The sequence below is a fragment of the Rhineura floridana genome, chromosome 11 (assembly GCF_030035675.1).
Source record: "Rhineura floridana isolate rRhiFlo1 chromosome 11, rRhiFlo1.hap2, whole genome shotgun sequence".
In the NCBI taxonomy this organism is placed as follows: domain Eukaryota; kingdom Metazoa; phylum Chordata; class Lepidosauria; order Squamata; family Rhineuridae; genus Rhineura; species Rhineura floridana.
Genome location: NC_084490.1, coordinates 1310354 through 1330721, shown reverse-complemented (window position 1 = coordinate 1330721; position 20368 = coordinate 1310354). Strand labels below are relative to the sequence as shown.

At 51.9% G+C, this 20368-nt stretch overlaps 1 protein-coding gene across 6 annotated transcripts in view; it reads right to left on the bottom strand.

The window, feature by feature from the left end:
- LOC133365786 (polyamine-transporting ATPase 13A3-like) overlaps window positions 1–20368 on the bottom strand; it is a 50942-nt gene that overhangs the window by 22354 nt on the left and 8220 nt on the right. For 5 of the 6 annotated variants that reach the window (XM_061588019.1, XM_061588018.1, XM_061588020.1 and 2 more), the window contains exons 2-14: window positions 11486–11570; window positions 10899–10992; window positions 9895–10068; window positions 8322–8504; window positions 8059–8210; window positions 7769–7838; window positions 7431–7565; window positions 7164–7236; window positions 6252–6383; window positions 5983–6165; window positions 5122–5279; window positions 4532–4720; window positions 4349–4410 (exon numbers count right to left, since the gene is read on the bottom strand). In XM_061588019.1, the coding sequence (XP_061444003.1) occupies window positions 4349–4410; window positions 4532–4720; window positions 5122–5279; window positions 5983–6165; window positions 6252–6383; window positions 7164–7236; window positions 7431–7565; window positions 7769–7838; window positions 8059–8210; window positions 8322–8504; window positions 9895–10068; window positions 10899–10949 (1562 nt within the window). In that variant the 5' untranslated portion in view covers window positions 10950–10992; window positions 11486–11570. Of the gene's footprint in view, window positions 1–4348; window positions 4411–4531; window positions 4721–5121; window positions 5280–5982; window positions 6166–6251; window positions 6384–6839; window positions 6937–7163; window positions 7237–7430; window positions 7566–7768; window positions 7839–8058; window positions 8211–8321; window positions 8505–9894; window positions 10069–10898; window positions 10993–11485; window positions 11571–20368 lie in introns of those variants that run through there. The other variant, XM_061588023.1, reaches the window with a different exon arrangement.

The window sequence follows — 20368 nt, the reverse complement described above, 5'->3', positions numbered from 1 at the left end:
ACCATTTAAATTTAGCTGGAGTTGGGTTGCTTCAGTTTGTTGTTAAATTTGATCTGTGTATTTTAAATGGTTCCTGTCCAGGTGACGATTGGGGGGAGTTTACCTTCATTTCCTCCCGTGGGTCGAGTGTGGTAGACTATATAATCATACCGAAAGCGAGGAAGCATGCGGGTTATGTGTTTAGAGTTGCAGTTCGGCCTGACAGCGATCATCTGCCCTTGGAATTCCTTCTCCCAATTTCTGGGGATGTCCAATTATACAAACCGCCTATGATATCCCTAGATCTATCAGCCTCCAATGGTTATAATAAGATTAAGTGGTCCCCTAAGGTGGGCCAGGCATTTTTTAATTTTACCCAATTACCTTATACAAATATACTAGTGTGCCGGCTGGTTTCAGGTAATGTGCCCACTTTGGGTGTCGCCATATATGAGGAACTGATTCAGGTAGTCAATGCTTTACTCCCTACCAACACCTCTTTTAAGGCTGGCCACTTGATAGACAGACATGACAGATGGTTTGACACAGAATGTAGGGATTTAAGGAAGAAAATTCGTTCTACCTACTGTACCTATCGCAGTAACAACGAACGCCAACTCCCACACTCTTATTACGTACTCCGTAAGGAGTACAAGACACTTATAAAAAGAAAGACGAGGCTGTCAGGGACTCGTGGCAAATGCTTATAGCCGCAACTGTCACGTGCAGCTCAAAGTCCTTCTGGCAGATGGTAACAGGAGCACTGACTAGGCATAAGGGCATCCCGGATTGTTTTATTCCAGCTGATATTTGGGAGGAGCATTTCCAGGCTGTGTTTAACAACGCTGATTCCCTGAGTTCCTACTCTGCTTTCTCACTGCCGTCTGACACTCCCGAGTGGCCCCCAGTCGATGTTAACAGCATTGCTGATTTACTTACGTAACTTAAGTCGGGTAAGGCCCCCAGCATTCCTCCAGAGTTGCTGAAATGCAATATAAGCTGGTGGGCCCCTATGTTGCCGTCCCTTTTTACACAAATAAATAACTCTGGAATGATCCCGGCATCATGGCTGAGAGCCTATATCATTCCAATTCACAAGAGCAGTGCAAAAGACGACCCGAGTAATTATCGGCCCATCAGTCTGCTCTCCGTGGTGGGTAAGGTCTATGCCACCTATTTAGGTTCCAAGATGAAACAGTGGGTTAGCACTAACAACATCCTGGGGGCCGAGCAGATTAGATTTAAACCAGGGTATTGCACTCTTGACCACTGCCTGGCCCTAGCCCAGCTGGCGTATAAATACTCTAAACCCCGTGGAGGCAAGTTATATGTTGCCTTCATAGACCTGAAGTCAGCTTTCAACTCTATCCCACGCAGCCACTTGTGGAGCAAATTGGAATCCCTTTTGATAGACAAGAGACTTTTGTCCTTGATATCAGCATTAACATAAGAACATAAGAAGAGCCTGCTGGATCAGGCCAGTGGCCCATCTAGTCCAGCATCCTGTTCTCACAGTGGCCAACCAGGTGCCTGGGGGAAGCCCGCAAGCAGGACCCGAGTGCAAGAACACTCTCCCCTCCTGAGGCTTCCGGCAACTGGTTTTCAGAAGCATGCTGCCTCTGACTAGGCTGGCAGAGCACAGCTATCATGGCTAGTAGCCATTGATAGCCCTGTCCTCCATGAATTTGTCTAATCTTCTTTTAAAGCCATCCAAGCTGGTGGCCATTACTGCATCTTGTGGGAGCAAATTCCATAGTTTAACTATGCGCTGAGTAAAGAAGTACTTCCTTTTGTCTGTCCTGAATCTTCCAACATTCAGCTTCTTTGAATGTCCACGAGTTCTAGTATTATGAGAGAGGGAGAAGAACTTTTCTCTATCCATTTTCTCAATGCCATGCATAATTTTATACACTTCTATCATGTCTCCTCTGACCCGCCTTTTCTCTAAACTAAAAAGCCCCAAATGCTGCAACCTTTCCTCGTAAGGGAGTCGCTCCATCCCCTTGATCATTCTGGTTGCCCTCTTCTGAACCTTTTCCAACTCTATAATATCCTTTTTGAGATGAGGCGACCAGAACTGTACACAGTATTCCAAATGCGGCCGCACCATAGATTTATACAACGGCATTATGATATCGGCTGTTTTATTTTCAATACCTTTCCTAATTATTGCTAGCATGGAATTTGCCTTTTTCACAGCTGCCGCACACTGGGTCGACATTTTCATCGTGCTGTCCACTACAACCCCGAGGTCTCTCTCCTGGTCGGTCACCGCCAGTTCAGACCCCATGAGCGTATATGTGAAATTCAGATTTTTTGCTCCAATATGCATAATTTTACACTTGTTTATATTGAATTGCATTTGCCATTTTTCCGCCCATTCACTCAGTTTGGAGAGGTCTTTTTGGAGCTCTTCGCAATCCCTTTTTGTTTTAACAACGCTGAACAATTTAGTGTCGTCAGCAAACTTGGCCACTTCACTGCTCACTCCTAATTCTAGGTCATTAATGAACAAGTTGAAAAGTACAGGTCCCAAAACAGATCCTTCAGGGACTCCGCTTTCTACAGCTCTCCATTGGGAGAACTGTCCGCTTATTCCTACTCTCTGCTTTCTGCTTCTTAACCAATTCCTTATCCACAAGAGGACCTCTCCTCTTATTCCATGACTGCTAAGCTTCCTCAGAAGCCTTTGGTGAGGTACCTTGTCCAACGCTTTTTGAAAGTCTAAGTACGCTATGCATTATATCATAACACCTCGATGCAAGTCCACTGTAATCATCGTGGCAGTCTCTCTCGTGAAATATGCTCTTCTCTTGGAGTCAGGCAAGGATGTGTCTTAGCACCCACTTTATTCAATCTGTACTTAGCAGACCTCCCCCGTCTTGCGAGAGATTCAATCTCACCCTCCTAAACTAGGTTCTACTAAAATCAATATTCTTCTTTATGCTGACAATGCAGCTCTTGTATCTCAAACCCAGTTGGGCTTGAAAAGATTACTCTCAGGGTTTGCGGAGTACTGCAAAGATAACCTTCTAACCATCAATCATACAAAATCTAAAGTCATTGTATTCTCTAAGAGGAAGGTTAGAGTTCCCTGGTATCTCGGCTCTGTTAGAAGTGACCAGGTAAAATCCTTTAAATATCTGGGGAATCTGGTTTCAGGAGACGGGCAACTGGAAAGCCCAAGTCAACTATATCAAAGCAAAAGCTGGGAAAAACTTGGGAGCTTTATCCTGGTTCTATTTTGTCAAAGGAGGGAAATTTGTCCCGGCCGCAATACACATCCTCAGAGTTAAAATTATCCCTATGTTGCTGTATGGGGCCCCTATATGGATTCCATTTTATAAGGGGCACTTAGAGGGTCCTCTTCATGCCTTTTTAAGATCTATCCTCGGTGTCCCCAGATGTCTGTCAGGTGCTACTCTCATGCTGGAAGTCGGTTTAAACTCCCTAAATTGTCTAGCCTGGCTCTATACTATTTACTACTGGCTACAGTGCTATTTTAAGTTCACACAAGAGTCCTATGTGCAACAGATCTTAATGGACTCTTCTAACGCATCCTGGCCAAAAGTGGTCTTAGAGAAAATAGTCTCGGTAGGTCTTTCTCCAGTAGAACTGCTGAGTATGGAGCTTCATGTAGCTAAGGCGACGGTGAAACATCGTCTAATGGACATAGATAATCAAGAGCTTTCTGTAGCTGCATCCGGCCCATGTTCCCCTCGGGCCTTAGGCATGGACATACCCCCTAGTAAAGATGGGATGCGTTACTTATGTTGGCTATCTGTCCATAAGTACAGGCGGGCCTACTGATTGGCCTGCTTCGAAGCTCTACCCTCGAAATTATTGGAGGGCAGGTATGATAAGACCCTGAGAATTCTTAGGTATTGTCCCTGTGAAACACTCGAGGTGGAGGCGGTCTCGCATGTCCTTTTTAAATGTAAATTTTATGAGGAAGCTAGAAACGATCTCTTAACCCCTATTCTTCTAAATACACTGAGTCGTACTCCTAGCGCACTTTTAACAATCCTTCTGCAGGGTTCCGATGAAGGAACTACCATATCAGTGGCCAAATTTTTGAATCAGGCCACGATTATTAGGAAGGCTATGACTAGGTCGAGGCCCTGATTTTATTCGATTTTATCGGAACGGTTGAGCCCAAAGTATTCCATTTATTGTTAACTGTTCTTGTTTTTATGTGTTTATAGTTGTTGTATTTTGTCTGTTTGTGATGGTCTGTAGACTTTGCAATAAAGATTTGACCTCACCCCTGCTGCTTGAGGAAAGGTTTATCACCTTACCACAGGCAATGACAGGGCAACATCCCCTCCCAGCAGGAGGAATTCCATCTTGGCAACTTGCATTCACTCACCAGCCATCTTGTGCTTGTACAAACCCCCAGAAGTCAAGCCCGTCCTCAGTCAAGGTTCCTGTCTGCAAAAGACAAACCAGATCCGGTTAACACTGACAGGATGAGGCTGGAGAAGTGCCTCTCTCCCTCCCCCCCCCCCCCCGTTTACAGGGTTCCAAAAAATGGAAAAAAGAACGCTGGTACCTTGTCAAAGCACATCAAGTTGAGCTGCCCACAAATGTTGATGCGCTGGGGGCTGATGGAGAAGATCTGCTGCCCACGCAGGCGCCGCTGGGCGTACACCACCCCAGCAGTCATGGCCGCTGGCAGTGCAGGGGGCACTGTGATGGTCAGGATGTCAAGGGACTCCAGTATGACGCGGCCAACTGGCTCCTGGTTTAGAGGGAGCAAGAGCGGATGTCCGGATTAGACCGATTCATGCCTGGCCTCCCTCTTTCCACCAATATTTTTAGCACGTGCTTTTTAAAAATGTGCTTTTTAAAATTTGTATATTTGTCTTTAATGTTTTTAATTGTTGTAAACCGCCCAGAAAGCTTCAGCTATGGGGCGGTATATAAATGCAATAAATAAATAAATAAATATTCCAAGCAGGTCGAACTGCCAACTTAGAACAACGGGGTGACATGAACCAAACAGGAGGGGCAGCCCATCTTGAGAACTGGGGGGAAAGGGATTCCGGTGACCCTCCCTGCTACTTTCCCCACAGGGCCCCTTTTTCAAGGCTCAACAGAGGCCAAGCACCACAGCCCAGCCTCCTTTGCAGGGACACTCACCGCCTGCTGCACACTGCGGATCACCGAATACAGCATGCCAATTCCAGCCACACCGACCAGGCACAGCAGGAAATGGTAGGCATCTCTGTACAGGCGGAAATCTGTCGGCTTCGGGAACAAAATTGAGCAGACCAGCTGCCCCTTGGAGGTGGAGAAACCTGTGGAGAAAGTGTGAGGCTGCCACCCTGGGAGTGAAAGAACTGCACCCCCACCCCCCACCCCTCTCTCTCTGTCATGACTCAGCCGGGGCAGCCCTCATCAGAGGACCACCAGGAGACTCTGGCCACACACCCAGCCTTGGGTCAGGCTCCACCTGGGGACGAGGAGCCAGCGTCTTGCGACGAGGCCAAGGAGGGGCTGTCTGCATCCAGGGGGGAGCTGGGCTCCAACATCGAGGCTGAATGGGTCCCAAGCCCAAGGGAGAGGCAGTGCCTTAAAATGCCAGGTAGGAACCCGGCCCATGCAGAGGAGAGCCTGACTGCAGGCAAGGTCTCCTCAGGGTAAGACTCTTCTCTCAAGGGGACCTCTGGATGAAGGGAGTTGACAGGAGTTGGTTGAGGCCGGGGAGTGTGGTTCCAGTAGCTGCAGCTCAAAACCCGCAGCACTAGGCAGGAGGAGCTGCTGGAACAACGTTTATGTGCTTGGCCCACAAGCCAACCTCCTGCTTACCCCAAACCTGGCCTTGGACTGTCCGGGACCTGCCTCTTGACCTGGCCCCTGACCTTGGACTCTGCCTCTTGCCTGACCCTGTGTGGTGGACTCTGCTTGCTTGGACGCACGCACGCACGCACGCACACAAACTCATCCTTCCTGTCAGTATAACGAATCAGGAATGAGCCTTGACCCCACAGCTGCCGTTACCTGTCCGGATGACCAGCGCCCGTACAGCCTCCCCAGAGTAGTACCGTGTTTGGATGACGGAAGTGCCACAGAAGAGTGTGTGCCGTTTGTGCTCCTCTGGCTCATAGGGTGGATCCTGGAGCGGCCCCCTGCCCCCTTGGGCAGGGCCAGGCAAGGCTGTCTTGGTCACAGGGACACTCTCGCCTGGTGAGAACCATGGATCAGCTCCGAAAGAGAGACCATTTCCCCATCCACACCCAGCCCCCTGCGCCAGAGGCAGCTGCCCATACCGGTGAGCATGCTCTCGTTGACAATGGCCGTGCCACTCAGCAGCACTGCATCGCACGGCACGGTCAGGCCCTCCGGAGGCACCAGCAAAACATCACCCGGCACCAGCTCTGTGGAAAAGATCTCCTCCGTCTCTGCAAGAGAACCAAAAGCCACACTCCTTGGGAGGCAGCCACACAGCCCTCGCCATACCAATGCCAGCCCTGCATTGAGCTGCTCGGCAACCCTCCACAGCTTTGCCTAAACAGCCCCTCGGAAGGGAAGGGCAGAGGAAGAAAGGCCCTTTGCTCCTTCATCAAGCTATGCTGGTACACCAGGTCTGGCGGGGCTCCTTTGGGAGGAAGGCAAGGAGGCACATTCTGAAAAGAAATGAATGACTCAGCTGTCCTGCCTACTCTGACTGGGCCTCAGGCAGAATCCGCAGTGCCTGCCTGTCCTTCTCCCGCTGTCCCCTCCGGACTCTGTGTTTTCGCTTCTGCATCTCGCCTACGAGACGCCTGCAGGCAGAGACAGCGTTGTCTCCTAACTCCTGCTCCTTGGACAGGAGTTCACCCCAGTCATATCCACACCAACCGCGAGGAACTTCTGACCTGGCCTCTTCCCCACTCTGCTTTCAGACGGGCCCCGCAAGAAGCAAAGGGAGCCAGCCAGGGCCAAGCACTTGCCCAAAGGACCTGCTGTTGGCACCTGTGGATCAAACACGGGGGGGGGGGGCGGTCAGGTGGCTTCCCACAACGGTCTGGCACTGGCCCATTTTCCTCACAGCTGCTCTGCACCAAGAGGGAGTCTGGAAGGGCTCGGGTGGATTACACAGCCTGCAGGCCTTATGTAGCTATCTTTCTGCGCCTGGCTACGTGAGCCTGCGCCCCAGGGCCCTTCTGCTGCCTCTCCCCCCACCCGTGGTGCTCACTCACCGTATGGCCCTCGATACACTGCCACCCGGATGGTGTTGTGTGCAGCAACCATGTCGTGCAGGAGGATGTATTGCTGTGTAGAAGCAGCAGCAGGAGGAGGAAGAGGAGGAGGATTAGCAGCCGCGTCCAAAACCCCTTCCAACAGGAGATGCTCCAGAGCCCTGGCGGCCCCACCCACCCTGCTCCACCCCGTCATCTCCCCTCCTCCCCGCAGGCAACCGCTCCTTCCCCCTTGGGCCGAAGACTGCACATCTCCCCACTGGGTACCTTCCGGATGGTGTAGAGGGAGGAACAGACTGATACGAGCGACATGAAGAGGATGGCAGAGGCGTACAGGTAATAGTTGTCCAGGGACCACAGCACCATGCTGAAGACTTGGAAAATGTAGAAGGGATTCAGCACCTGCGGAGGGGAGGAAAAGCCCCCAGAGTCAAGGCTCCCGAGAACAGCCGCAGCGCCCTGCTGAAAGAGCCGCAGCTGGGCCAGGCCGAAGGGAGGAAGCCCGCAAAGAGGTTCCATGAGCACAAGAGCCCTCTGCCCACTTGCAGTCCCCAGCCACTGGCATTCAGAAGCAGACGGCCTCCCACAATGCTCCGGAAACTTACTTCCTTGATGAGAAGTTTGGGGAGGGAAGGCACTTGCACGTCAATTTGGTTGGCTCCATAGAAAAGCCTCCTGGAGACAGAAGGGGGGGGGGAATGTGCACTCAGAATCAGAGGGGAACGCCAAGGGGATCCATGATCTTCCACCAACGCCTCCACCCCCCGCCCCCCGCAGGTACTCTCTTGGAAACGCTGCAGGCAGGAGAGGATGCTAGCTCAGGGTTAGCTCCTCACCTCTCACCCAGGAGTTGCTCAGCACAGACACAGCCACCTCCCACCCAGCCCCAACTCACCGGTAGTCCTGGATGCTGCGAGGGAGGCCAGCCCCGTGGAGGGCATGCAGGGCAGAGCAAGGCAGCCCAAGGTCCAGGGCCCTGAGCCGCTGGAAAGACTGGGATTCGACACTCCAGAGGTAGCGCATGTTGTGGTGAACGAAGAAGCGGGTCTGGAAGGGCGAGAAGAAAGGCTTCTCGTGAGAGCTCCAGAGTGCGAAGAGAGGAGAGCCGCAGGGCACGCATGCACACACACACACACAGCCTGCCATCCTCCAACTCACCTCTGCCTGCTCCCCACCACGTGCGTGCTGGGGGAGAAGCCCCTCCTCACAATCCCAGTCCTCCAGCTGGCTGGCCTGGCACAGAGGCCTCTTGCTCTCCGACACCTGGGGGAAGCCCAAGGGGCTGGATCCGGGGGCAAAGAGGGAATGCACCCGGACCCTGGACCAAGTCTGGAACTCATCCTGCAGGAGGAAGCAGCAGGGAGGGTGAACAGCTGCCATCGCCCTCTTCCGCCCTGCTAGGGGCAACCCTGGCTGGTCTGAAATAGTTCTGATTATCAACAACAGGCCTTTTAGCACAAGGCGAGATTCCTTACGTAGCTCTCTCGGGAAGCCAGCCGAGGGGATAACTAGACCAAGGTCATCTGCCCTCCCCGAGATCGAAACACAACACTCCCCACTAATCCCTCCCCCGCACCAGGATCCCCTTCACCGTAAACCAGGGATAGCCGTCCAGAGGCTGTTGGACTACAACTCCCAGCAGCCCCAGCAATCGGCACGGCCATCGGTCAGGGATGATGGGAGATTTATTGCTTGCTTGCTTGAATTTTTTGTAGTCCAAAAACATCTGGCGGGCCCCACATTGGCTATGCCGGCTGTGAACAAATGGTTAACACTCTAAATCCTATTCAGAGAAAGAGGCAAAGTACGCAACCAGCATGAGCACCAGATGATACATTTCCAACTTTCCCTTCCTCTTTCGAATCTCCATGTGAAGAGAACAGACGCAAGACTCCCCCCCATAACCACAACAGGAGCCTCTCACGCTGTTCATGTCAGCCCCCAGGGACAGCCTTTCCCAGCCTGGGGCTGGGCTGTTGATGGGCATAGCCTACAGCCGGCACGTGACTTCAGTGCTCAGAGGCTTGCTGTGGCTGTCCTTACGGTAGCAGGCCAGGCTCAAGGCTCTTGTTTGAATTCACAAGGCGGGCCCTGAATAACTTGGGCCCAGGATACCTCAGGTGCTGCCTGATCTCTTACATCCCTGCCCGATCATCGAGGCCTTGTGGGGACTCAGTGTTAGTGGCCCCTCATGGCTCAGATGCACGGTTCATAGCCACCAGGAGCCAGGCCTTCCGTATTGTGGGCCCAGTTTGACGGAACTCCCTCCCAGCTGAAGTCAGACAGGCCCCCTCCCTGCGGAGCTTCTGGCGCCCACTGAAGACTTTTCCTAAAAAAAAATCCCAGCAAGTATTTCAACTGAATCCTGGTTTCATTCATTTTAACCGATTTTTATTTTCATCTTATTGTTGTACACACAGCTTGGAGATGAATGTAACTAAGCAGTATATAAATTGTGGAAATAAATAAAACAAAAACCTGAAGTGCTCTAGATGTTAGGGACTACAATTCACAGCAGCCCCAGCCAATGTGGCCGTGCCGATATCAGCTCTGGCCAGCGGTCCACCTGGCTCAGTGCTGCCAACACTGACTGGCAGCTCCTCCTCAGGGTTTCAGGCAGGAGCCTTTCCCAGCCCTACTGAGCCGGAGACCCTTTGCACGCACAGCAGGCTCCTCCGATACCAGGCCAACCAGGCAGGATCAGGACCTTAAACTTGGGCTGGGTCCTCACCGTGGTCCTCAGCAGCACGACCCAGGCATCCCGCAGTGGCACAGTACGGCAGGTCCACTTGACACTCAGCTCTGGCAGCCAATAGAGGAAGAGGAGGAGGAAACCTCCACTGCACACCGTACCCAGCGAGACCAGCACCAGCTTCCAGCAGCAGGGGCTGTAGGCAGAGATTTCCTGCAGGGGGGGGAGGGAGAGCTTGAGTGAGTCAGGCCTGGCAGCGGAGAGAGGGAAAGGGCTCTCTTACAGGGATGTTACATTGGACAAGGAGGGAGATCCTAAACCAGGACTGAGGAACCAATGCGGCCCTCCAGGCCTCTCTACATGGCCCCCAAGAACTCTCTCACTGGCCTTACTTTGCACCCCAAATGTTTTAAACTGGCTCAAATGTGTCCTCTTGCTGGGCTGGAGGACTGAGAGGGGTCTGCATGAGTGTGTGCCGAAACTAGCCAGCTGTGCAGAGGGCAAATTTATATTCCTCGCTCCACCCACTTTTGCCTCTGGCCCCACCCACCACCGCCATGTGGCCCTTGGAAAGTTATGTGGAAGAGAATGTGGCCCTTGGGCTAAAAATGGTACCCAACCCTTGCCCTAAACCTCTTCTTGCTGAAAGAAGCCCCCTCCCCATTACTCCCATGCGAGGCGAATGCTTCCTTCCTGCAGCGCTCACAACCAGGGGGGGACAAAGGTGGATTTCCCCCACTCTTTCCGTTCATGCCTCCAAGTGAACCAGGGGTTCTAATCCACGTGGGTGCTTGAGGAACGGAAGATGCTGCCCCATACCGAGTCCAGCCATGGCTCCATCTAGCTCTATGTTGTCCTACACTGACTGGCAGCTGGGCTTCAGCCAGGAGTCTCTCCCAGCCCTACAGGGGATCGAACCTGGGACCTCCTGCACGCAAGGCAGATGCTCTGCCACTGAACATGAGGGAACATGGAGCCAAGGGGGGGGGGTGCTGTTGTTGTTGTGGAATACAAGAGAGGTCCCGGAGTGGAGCCCCACTGACCATCTCATCTTCCTCGCCGCGGTTCACGTATGCCTCGCCCGCTCTCTCCATGTCTCCTTCCTGTGGGTTACGCGCCTACTCCACCTCCAAGCTCCTACAGGGCCAAGAGAGGGCAGGTCAGTCAGCAAGGGGTCGCTGGGTGGGGAGGCACCCCAGGCCCTCCTCAGTCACGCAGCACACGTCCCTTCCCTGCATCCACTCACCGCTCGGCAAACACCGTGAGCCAGCAAGTCACCCAAGTGTCACACAAGTCTCTCTTCACACACACACCCCTGCCACAACCACACATGCTTCCTCCACTCATCGGGCATCCTCTCCTGAGCCTCTGTCCTCTCAGCTCTGTCTGTCTCTACACGACAACAAAGCCTCTGCTGCCGCCTAGACAGCTGGCAATTCCCAGCCCTGAATGCAGGCCCTGTTGTCTTCTCAAGGCTTGTGGTTTTGGCCTCCTGACCACAAGGCTGTGGCTGCAGCGCACGAGGCCTGCCCAAAAGGCAGCCAGCCCCGGGCGGGTGGGCAGGCAGGGAGGAAGAGCTCTGCTTCCAGCCTCACGGGCGCCTCGGGGCCCTTCCAGGCAACAAACTTACGGCAGCTTTTGTCACTGTGTCAGCTGTAGGGTCCCGGATCCACCGGCCACATCCAGGACGGAGAGGTTGGCAGCCTGCTCAGGAACTAGAGAAGACAGAGAAAGAACAGGGGGCTCAGGATCAAGACAGGAGGAAGGCCAAAGCAGGCTGGAGCAGCCACCACCATCCCACTGGGCAGTTCCCAGGACTGCAGGCGTTGGAGGCAGGGAAGAGGTGACTATTTGGGCTTTTTAGGGAAATATTTGATGAAAGTTTTAGGAGGAGACATGAAGCAGCGGCCCAGCCCAGCCCTATATTTCTTCTTCACAGACCCAACTCTTCTCCCAGAAGGCCTTGCTCTGCAGGTCTACATGGTGCGGGTCACGTCAGCCAAGCGCAAGCCTGGAGGCTCCCACTGTTGTACCAAACTCACCTGCCCAGAGTGAACAAACCCTCACCAAAAGAAATACACCATGGCTACTTTTCATGAGCAAATATTCTAGTTAGCAAAAGGTTGGCTGGAACTTTGCACCTTTTGGACAAGCCCACTGGCTATGGAACAGCACAAGTGAGTCCTGGGAAGGACCAGTTACAGAAGGAACTATTACAGATTGCAGACATTGCAATGTCACAACCATTTTCTTTCTTATTTCAATATTTTGAGAAAGGAAAAAGATGTGGTTAGCAAGCGCACAGCCAGACTCCAGGTTTGAATCGGCTTACACATTTATTGCCTGCTCCCCCCCCCTCACAAACAGGGCTGTGCATCTCAGAGGCAACATTCACAGCGCCTGCCCAACCTTCACTTCCTGGATTCTCGGTGGGAAACTACAACAGATAGGCCAGCCTTCGCTAATCTGGTGCCTTCCGGAAGTTTTGGACTACAACTCCAGCCATATGACCCTGGGGCTGATGGGAGCTGTAGTCTAAAATGTCTGGAGGACACCAGGTTGGGAAAGCCTGTGCTGAGCTTGATTCCTGGAAAGATGGAGGCTTCGTGGGTGGGTGGCTCCTATGTCCAAGAGACAGGTCAACTGCCTGCCCTGGATGGGGTGTAGCTACGCAGTTTGGGAGCAGTCCTGGACCCATCTTTGTCACTAGAGGCTCAAGTGAGCAGGAGTGCTTTCTGTCAGCTTTGGCTGGTATACCAACTGTGACTGTTCCTGGACCATGAGAGCCTGACCATAGCAGTCCATGCATTGGTAACCTCAAGACTTGACTACTGTAATGCGCTTTATGTGAGGCTGCCCTTTACCCACTCTGGAAGCTGCAACTAGTGCAGAATGCAGCGGCCAGACTGCTCACAGGGGCAGGTTGCTGGCAACAGGTTGCCCTGCTGCTGACAGAGCTGCACCGGTTGCCAATTTGCTACCAGGCCAGGGTCGAGGCTTTTGTGTTAATTCACAAAGCCCTAAACAACTTGGGCCCAAACTTGGGCCCCTTAAGGCCTGCCTTACTCCCTGTACTCCACCTCGATCACTGAGATCTTCTGATAGGGTTCAACTGGCCTCCACCAGGGACTGAGCCTTAGTGTGGCAGGCCCTGTCCTGTGGCACTCCCTACCTATAGAGGTTTGGCAGAAACCATATCTTCTTTCTTTAAGGCGTCTCCTGAAAACTGAGCTTTTTAGACAGGCCTTTTAATATGCTGTTATTATTGTTTTTGACGATATTTTTATTGGCTTTTAATTCTGTTGTGTTTTTGTATTTTGTCATGCCACCTCAATATACTTTCATGAAGCGTGCGGCTTGTAAATATTTTAATAAACATTATTAGGAAAAGAGTATGTGTGTATGTGCATGAGGACTTCCTTCTGTTCGCTTTCTCTTCCGCATCATCAATCATTTGATAAATGGGATCCCGCTACTCATGCGACATGGGGGGAGGGAGGATGTCCAGAGAGAACAACATGGGCTTGGCCATGCTGTTGCCCCTGTTGGTCTGGCTCCTGCTAGACAGAGGATGGTCAGCAAGCAAACTCTCCCTTCCCAGGCAACTGCAGCCCGTCAGCCAGCCGAGTCACCCATCCTGGCCTCGCTGCACTTCCAGGCAGCCTTACGGTAACAGAGTTGGGCCTCACCCCCCAAATGGCCCCCCCACCTATGAAACTGGCCTACCCTAAATGCACCCAACCCTTTACGGCAGCAGTTGGCTAAAGCTACCTTCCTGTATTTCTGCCCCAATGCTTCCCTAAACCCCATTTCCCAAGGCCATGACACAGCTGAAAGAAAGAAACCTCCAGGTCCAGAGGCAGTCTACCTTTGAGCAACAGTTGCCAGGGAGTCAAACCTTGCAAGACGGCGGCTGCCTTTGTGCCCTGCTTGGCCACTGTGGGAAGTGGAGTGCCGGAGCGGAAGGACCCTTGGGAGTCTGTTTATGCTCTTGAACAGCCTTCCCCAAACTGGTGCCCTCCAGATATTTCAGATCATCAACCACTTTGAACAACAAAACAGAGCCCATCATGAATGGAGATACCACATCATATGGGGGGTTGGCGGATGGAATCGGGGGAATGGAGGGAGGTGGCTTCCTCCCCCAACAGCATATTGGCTGGGATTGGTGGGAGTTGTGTCTAAAACATCTGCAGGACAGCAGGTTGGGGAGCGGCTGCCCCTGAACTTCCCCGTCCAACTCCTCTAAGAGAATCTGTGCATGACAAAACGGACCATCGTTCCAAATCCCTGCCCCCACCTGTGCAGACACCTGGCAGCCCTCCTCCATTCGTGGCCAGATGGGTGCCCAAAGATTTCATGCACATGATTGTTGAAGCAGAAAAGAAAAGGAGGTATAATACCAATATTTCCAGACTGGCAGGTTTAATCAGCAGTTTGTTTGCTTGGCAAATAAGATCCATGATCCAGTTTCAAACTTCCTGGTGTTGTGACAAGAAGGTATGTTCCCAAACACACACACACACATGGGGGGGAGGGGAGGGAACAGCACAACCCAGGTGTCCTGGCTCCCAGCCTCTCCCTGCCCTAGCCTTCCACAAGCTCACTACACCCAGCGGCAAAGGCTCCCTTCTCTCCTTCTCTCGGGCTAAGCCACCCTTCTCCCAGGCAGCATCTATGGCCTCCCTGGAACCCTTGGGTGTCCAGAGCGGAGCTCCTGGGTCCTCCTCACATGTACATCCCACCCAAGTCAATTAGAGTTATGGTACTGTTCACACCCATTCCAGTGGGGCCCAAGAGTGAATGACAAAGGCTGCAATCCTTATCTTACTGACCTTGCATCAATCCCTACCGAATTCTGTAGGACTTACTTCTGAGTAGACATGGTTAAGATTATGCTGCTAGTGTAGATCTAGCCCCAAGAACTCCTGCTGACCTGAACTGGAGAAAAGCCCAGGAAGAAGGTGGATTCAGAGGCAGCCCTTGGGACAGAGATGGGAAGCTGGTAGGCAGGCCTCATCCCTCAACAGGAATGAAGGCCGGGGGGGGGGGGGACAGAAAATTTCAGGAAAACACTCACCCCAATTTTCACTCCCACATTCCCCCCCATGGAAAAAATGGGAATTTTGAGGAATATTGGGAGAAACGCCCCTATTAAATATTTTCTTTTCTGGAATGAGTGAAATGCGGTATCCAGAACTGGACACAGTACTCAAGATGAGGACTAACCAGTGCCAAATAGAGGGAACTAGTACTTCACGCAATCTGGGAACTATACTTCTGTTAATGGAGCCTAAAAGAGCATTGGCTTTTTTTGCAGCCACATCGTACTGTTGACTGTTTGTGATCAACAATCCCAAGATCCTTCTCTCATGTAGTATTGCTGAGCCAAGTATCCTCCATCTTGTAACTGTGCACTTGGGTTTTTTCCCCTAGGTGCAGAACTTTGCACTTGTCCCTGTTAAATTTCATTCTGTTTTTAGCTCCAGCCTATCAAGGACCTTTTGATTTTTGTTTCTGTCTTCCAAGGTATTAGCTATCCCTCCTAATTTTGTACCATCTGCAAATTTGATAAGCATTCCCTGCACCTCCTCATCCAAGGCATTAATAAAAATATTGTCAAAAGCGGTGCTAAAGTCGAGATATATTATGTCCACATCATTACCAGTCTACCAGAGGGGTTATCCAATCAAAAAATGAATTAAGATTAGCCTGACAGAATTTGTTCTTGAAAAATCTATGTTGGCTTCTAGGAATCACTGCACTGTTTTCAAGGGTCTTACAGACTGACCACTTTATAATCTGCTCCAGATTTTTCCCAGGGATTGATGTCAGGCAGACTGGCCTGTAGTTCCCAGGTTCCTCCTTTTTGCCCTTTTTGAAGATAGGGACAACATTAGCCCTCCTCCAGTCATCTGGCACCTCACCCATCCTCCATGATTTTGCAAACATAATAAGACAGTGGTTCTGAGAGTTCTTTAGCCAGTTCCTTCAATACAGTTCATTGGGCCCTGGAGATTTGAACTTGTTCAAATTGATTGGGTATTCCTTGACCATGTGTCTATCAATCTCAAGCTGCAATCCTGCCCTTCAGCTTCACATCTGCCAGGAGGGTCATAGGCCATTTTTTGGGAGAAGACTGAGCCACTGAGCCAAAGTAGGAATTGAGCACTGCTGCCTTTTCTTTGCAATCTGTTATCATTTTGCCATCCTCATTGAGCAGCTGTGCCACCGTTTTTTTTCTCTGTCTTTCACTATGGACATACCTGAAGAAAGCTTTTTTGTTGCTTTTGGCATCTCTCCCTAACCTCAGCTCATTCTCAGCTTTAGCCTTCCTGACACCATCCCTGCAATTCCGTGCTACCTCTCTATACTCTCCCTTTGTGGTTTGGCCTTCCTTCCACTTCCTGTATGAGTCCTTGTTTTGTTTTCAGGTCATCTCTAAGCTTTGGGGGGGATTTTGCAAAAACTGCCAGGCAGGCCAAATGGGGAGTCCTGGTGGCTCTCACTGGGCCCGCAGGCTGGAGGTTCCCCATCAGTGGTGCAGACACTGATAACACTCAAATCCAAGATGCATTTTTGCACCTAGTCAGGGTGGTGCTATCTTCATGAGGAACATACAGGGCCGTCATTGCTTATGAGTTGCTCTCCTGATGTCCTTTGATTTAGTCTGGAGATACTAGAAGCAGAACTGGATATGAGAATCTGCTGCACTTTTGCTTCTACAAAGCTAAGACTGAACTCAATGGTGTTTACTTCTGAATAAACAGATATAGGGTTCCCCCGCCCATGGCTTTAAAATCTCTATGCAGGGTGTGAAAGTCACAAAGACATCTTGATTACTCCAGAGCAGAAACATTTCCAAACGCATCCTGGATCATAGCCTTGTGCAGGACCGGGGGAAAAACCACACATGTCAAGGCTCGGAGGAGAAAGCCCTTCCTCAGAGCCACCAGAACCCCTGGATGGGACCATCAAAGCAGCAGGGAGACGAATCGCCCAGGTGTTCTTTGAGAACATCTGTGCAGGATGAGAAATGCTTTCCAGATCCTGAAGTACCAACAGAGCTGTTGCAACCTCATTTCACCAGCCTTAGACTTAAGGCAACAGGAGGCAGCTGGCCTCCGTTCTCCAACCCCTCAAGCAGAAGCCCTTCCCAGCTCCACTTCCTGGGAATGCCGTGCCCATAATGGGTCACATGCCCACAGCGCCTGCGATTTGGACTCCACTGCAACAGCTGCTCAACCTAGGTGCCGCAAGCCGCTGGCCAGGAAGAGGCCAGCCCCCTGCTCTCTCTTGAAGGGGCTTCCCCCTGCCGCAAGCCACAGCAGAGCAAGTGATGATGCCCCCCCCGGGCCTTGTGCCAGTGTGTCCAGCTGGCAATCAGCAGGAAAAGTCTCTCTTTTTATAGAGGGAGTTGTTTCGTTTTGTCATTTCCCTGCCGTGAGATCATGGGGTCCTACTTCTTCAGATCGATTATGCTGCCAAAGCAGCGAGTTACCTCACCCAGGCCAACTACCAACCCCACCTTCGTCCTAGCGATACTCTGGGAGGAGGCAGACAATTTGTTCTTTGGCCTGTTCCAGCCGTGGGGATGGGGACACGATAATGGTGGCTTTTGAGAAGATGCCCACCTGGTGGCCAGCGGAGAGGAGCCAGACTCCTGAGGACTCCGGGAGGGGAGCCTCATGAATCACGGCAGGGCGGGTAGCAGAGATCTTTGTTCCCGATAGAGGAATCCCCACGGCTCTTCCCATGGGCCCAGCCACAGAGGCAGAAGCGGAACAAGCCCCGTTCCCAGTTGGGACAGGCATTGCGGAGGAAGGTCCCCACCCTTCTCCCGAGAGGAACTGCTTCTTCCCACAGGGGAGTGGTGAAGGAAGCCAACTTCATTCACGCTTATCTCTCATCTGCACCACAACGGCTTTTCCTCCAGGGCAGAGATTCAGCAGTTGGCTTGGGCTGGGCGCCAGAAGCCCATCCCCTTCTCTGAGCTGAGGTCTTCATCCTCTGGTCCAGTGCCAGGCCACCTGGCTTTTCAGCAGGGCTGTGGAGTCGGTACGCCAAACCTTCAACTCCTCTATTTTTCTACTGTCCGACTCCGACTCCACCCAAAATTGCTTCCAACTCCAAAGCCCTGGAAAGGGCTGTAAATGTCTTTTTAAATTGGAAGCTCTCGTAGGAGCATTTTTATCGCTGCCTGAATATGCGCTGATCTTGGCATCACAGCATTTGTCTTCATCTGGGTCCTGTGTCATACACTGACACACAAAATGTTTTCCATCTTGAGTTATGGTGAAATGCTCAACTACAGCTGACTTCATGGGAAGCTTCTTTGACATTTTGAATTTATATTTTTTAAAATTTGTCAATCAAAATTTATTTTGAAGCCGGAGTTGGTACATTTCTACCAACTCCGACTCCACCCAGAATTGCTTCCGACTCCACAGCCCTGCTTTTCGGGGGGGGTCCAAGTGGGTTAGAGCACAGGCTGGGATTCCTGGGCTTGTGAGAGGCAAGGTGGGGCCTTGCACGTGAAGGCAGGAGAAGCAGGAGCCCGAACTAGCCTCTCTTCTGACACCCCTTCCCAAAAGGGCCGAAAGAGGCAGGCAGGCAGCTGCTCTGAACTCCTGTGGGGCTCTTGAGCAGAGAGACCTTCTGAGAGCTACATCACAAAAAGCATGGGAAGGTCCGAGAGTCCATTCAGAGATTTCAGCGGCGGGCAAGCATCCTGCATTGACAAAACAGGCTCAATGACACACCAAGTGTGCTCCGGAGAGAGAGGTGTCCTCAAACACGCGCCAGGGAGCCATGCTCAGACCACTCAACTGGAAATGTCTGCCTTCCTTTCACACCCGCCTATCTGGAGAGAGAACAAGGCCATCCAGTCCAACCCCCTGCTCAATGCAGGAATCCAACTTAAAGCATCCCCGACAGATGGCTGTCCTGCTGCCTTTTGAAGGCCTCCAGATCCTCACCCCTGTGCAGAGGGAGCAACCGGAGGGGCCTCTACGGTACACCCCGCTGCTTAGGGTTAAGCAGATTGGGGGGGGCAAGCAAACTGCTCAGACCCCCTTAGAGGCAGCTGATTCCATTCACCCCAGGTTTGTTAAAGCCCAGTATATTTATTGCTTTGAACAGAGGATGCTGCCTCATACCCAGTCACTTCACAGGGGCCCACCTAGCTCAGTACTGCCAACACTGAGTGGCAGCAGTGCCCCAGGCTTCCAGGCAGGGAGTCTTCCCCAGCCGTACTGGGAGGCACCCAGAATTGGACCTCCACTGACTTCTGCATGCAAAACATGTGCTCTGCCACTGAGCTGGGGCCCTTCCCCATGTTAAGAACATAAGGAGAGCCTTGCAGATGAATCAGGCCAAAGGCCCCCCCTCATCTGAGTCCAGCCTCCTGTTCTGACAGCGGCCACCCAGCTGCCCCGAGGGGGGGGGGCTGCAAGCAGGGCCTGGACGCAGCAGCACCCTCCTCCCTTGCAGGTTCTGGCAACTGGTATTCAGAAGCACAGAGCCTCCAACAGCGGGTGAAAATGTGGGTGTTTGTGCGATGGAAGCTGCTTCCATCAGAAGGGAGCAAGCAAACACTGCCCTGGGGTGCTGTTCAGATCTCACTCACACCATACATTTATTCCACTTTAAGTAGTCATAGCTTCTCCCAAAGAATCCTGGGAAGTGTAGTTTGTGAAGGGTGGTGAGAGTTGTTAGGAGACCCCTATTCCCATCATAAAGCTGCAATTCTGAGAGGTCCCTGGGAAGAGTTACTCTTAGCCCACTCTGAGAAGAGTAGCTCTATGAGAATACAAGTCTCCTGACATGTCTGTCCTGACAGGTACAATGTGAATGTGGCTTTAGGGCCCATCGCCCAGCACCATGCATGAACCCACCAAAGAATGCAGGTCACGTCCCAGCCGTCGGAGCTCTTGCTTGCTTCTGTAATTTGCCTGCCTCACAAAAGGGAAGCTCAAGGCAGCCTTTCCTACATTGGGGGAGAGAGACAGCACCTCCTACACTGAGACTAAGCCTCTTTGATGAGCCACTAACTCTGAATAAACAATTTGACACTTTGGCCCTCTTCAGTGTTGATGGTACACATACCAGCTGCCAGAGAGGCAGGGGGAGGATCCAGATAGCTTTTCCACACCTTTTGCGTCAAGAATGCCTGATTTCTAAAATGGCTTTGAGGCAAAGAATTCTGGGGGAAGACATTTTGTGTGAGATGGGGCCTCTGAGAGGCATGACTTTGCAGTTGCACAGCTGAAGCTAGTTAATCAGGCCGAGGCAAGAACACCTGCTTATCACTGGAGACTGTATTCAAGGCCACAGGCCTGGGAAGGTTGAGGAGCACGTGACCGTTGGGCGTGAAAACTCCAGAAATAGTTCATCATCAGAAAGCCCCCTCAAACTTGGTGGAAGTAACAAGTGGGGTACCACAGGGCTCGGTCCTGGGCCCAGTGCTCTTCAACATTTTTATTAACGACTTGGATGAGGAGGTACAGGGAAT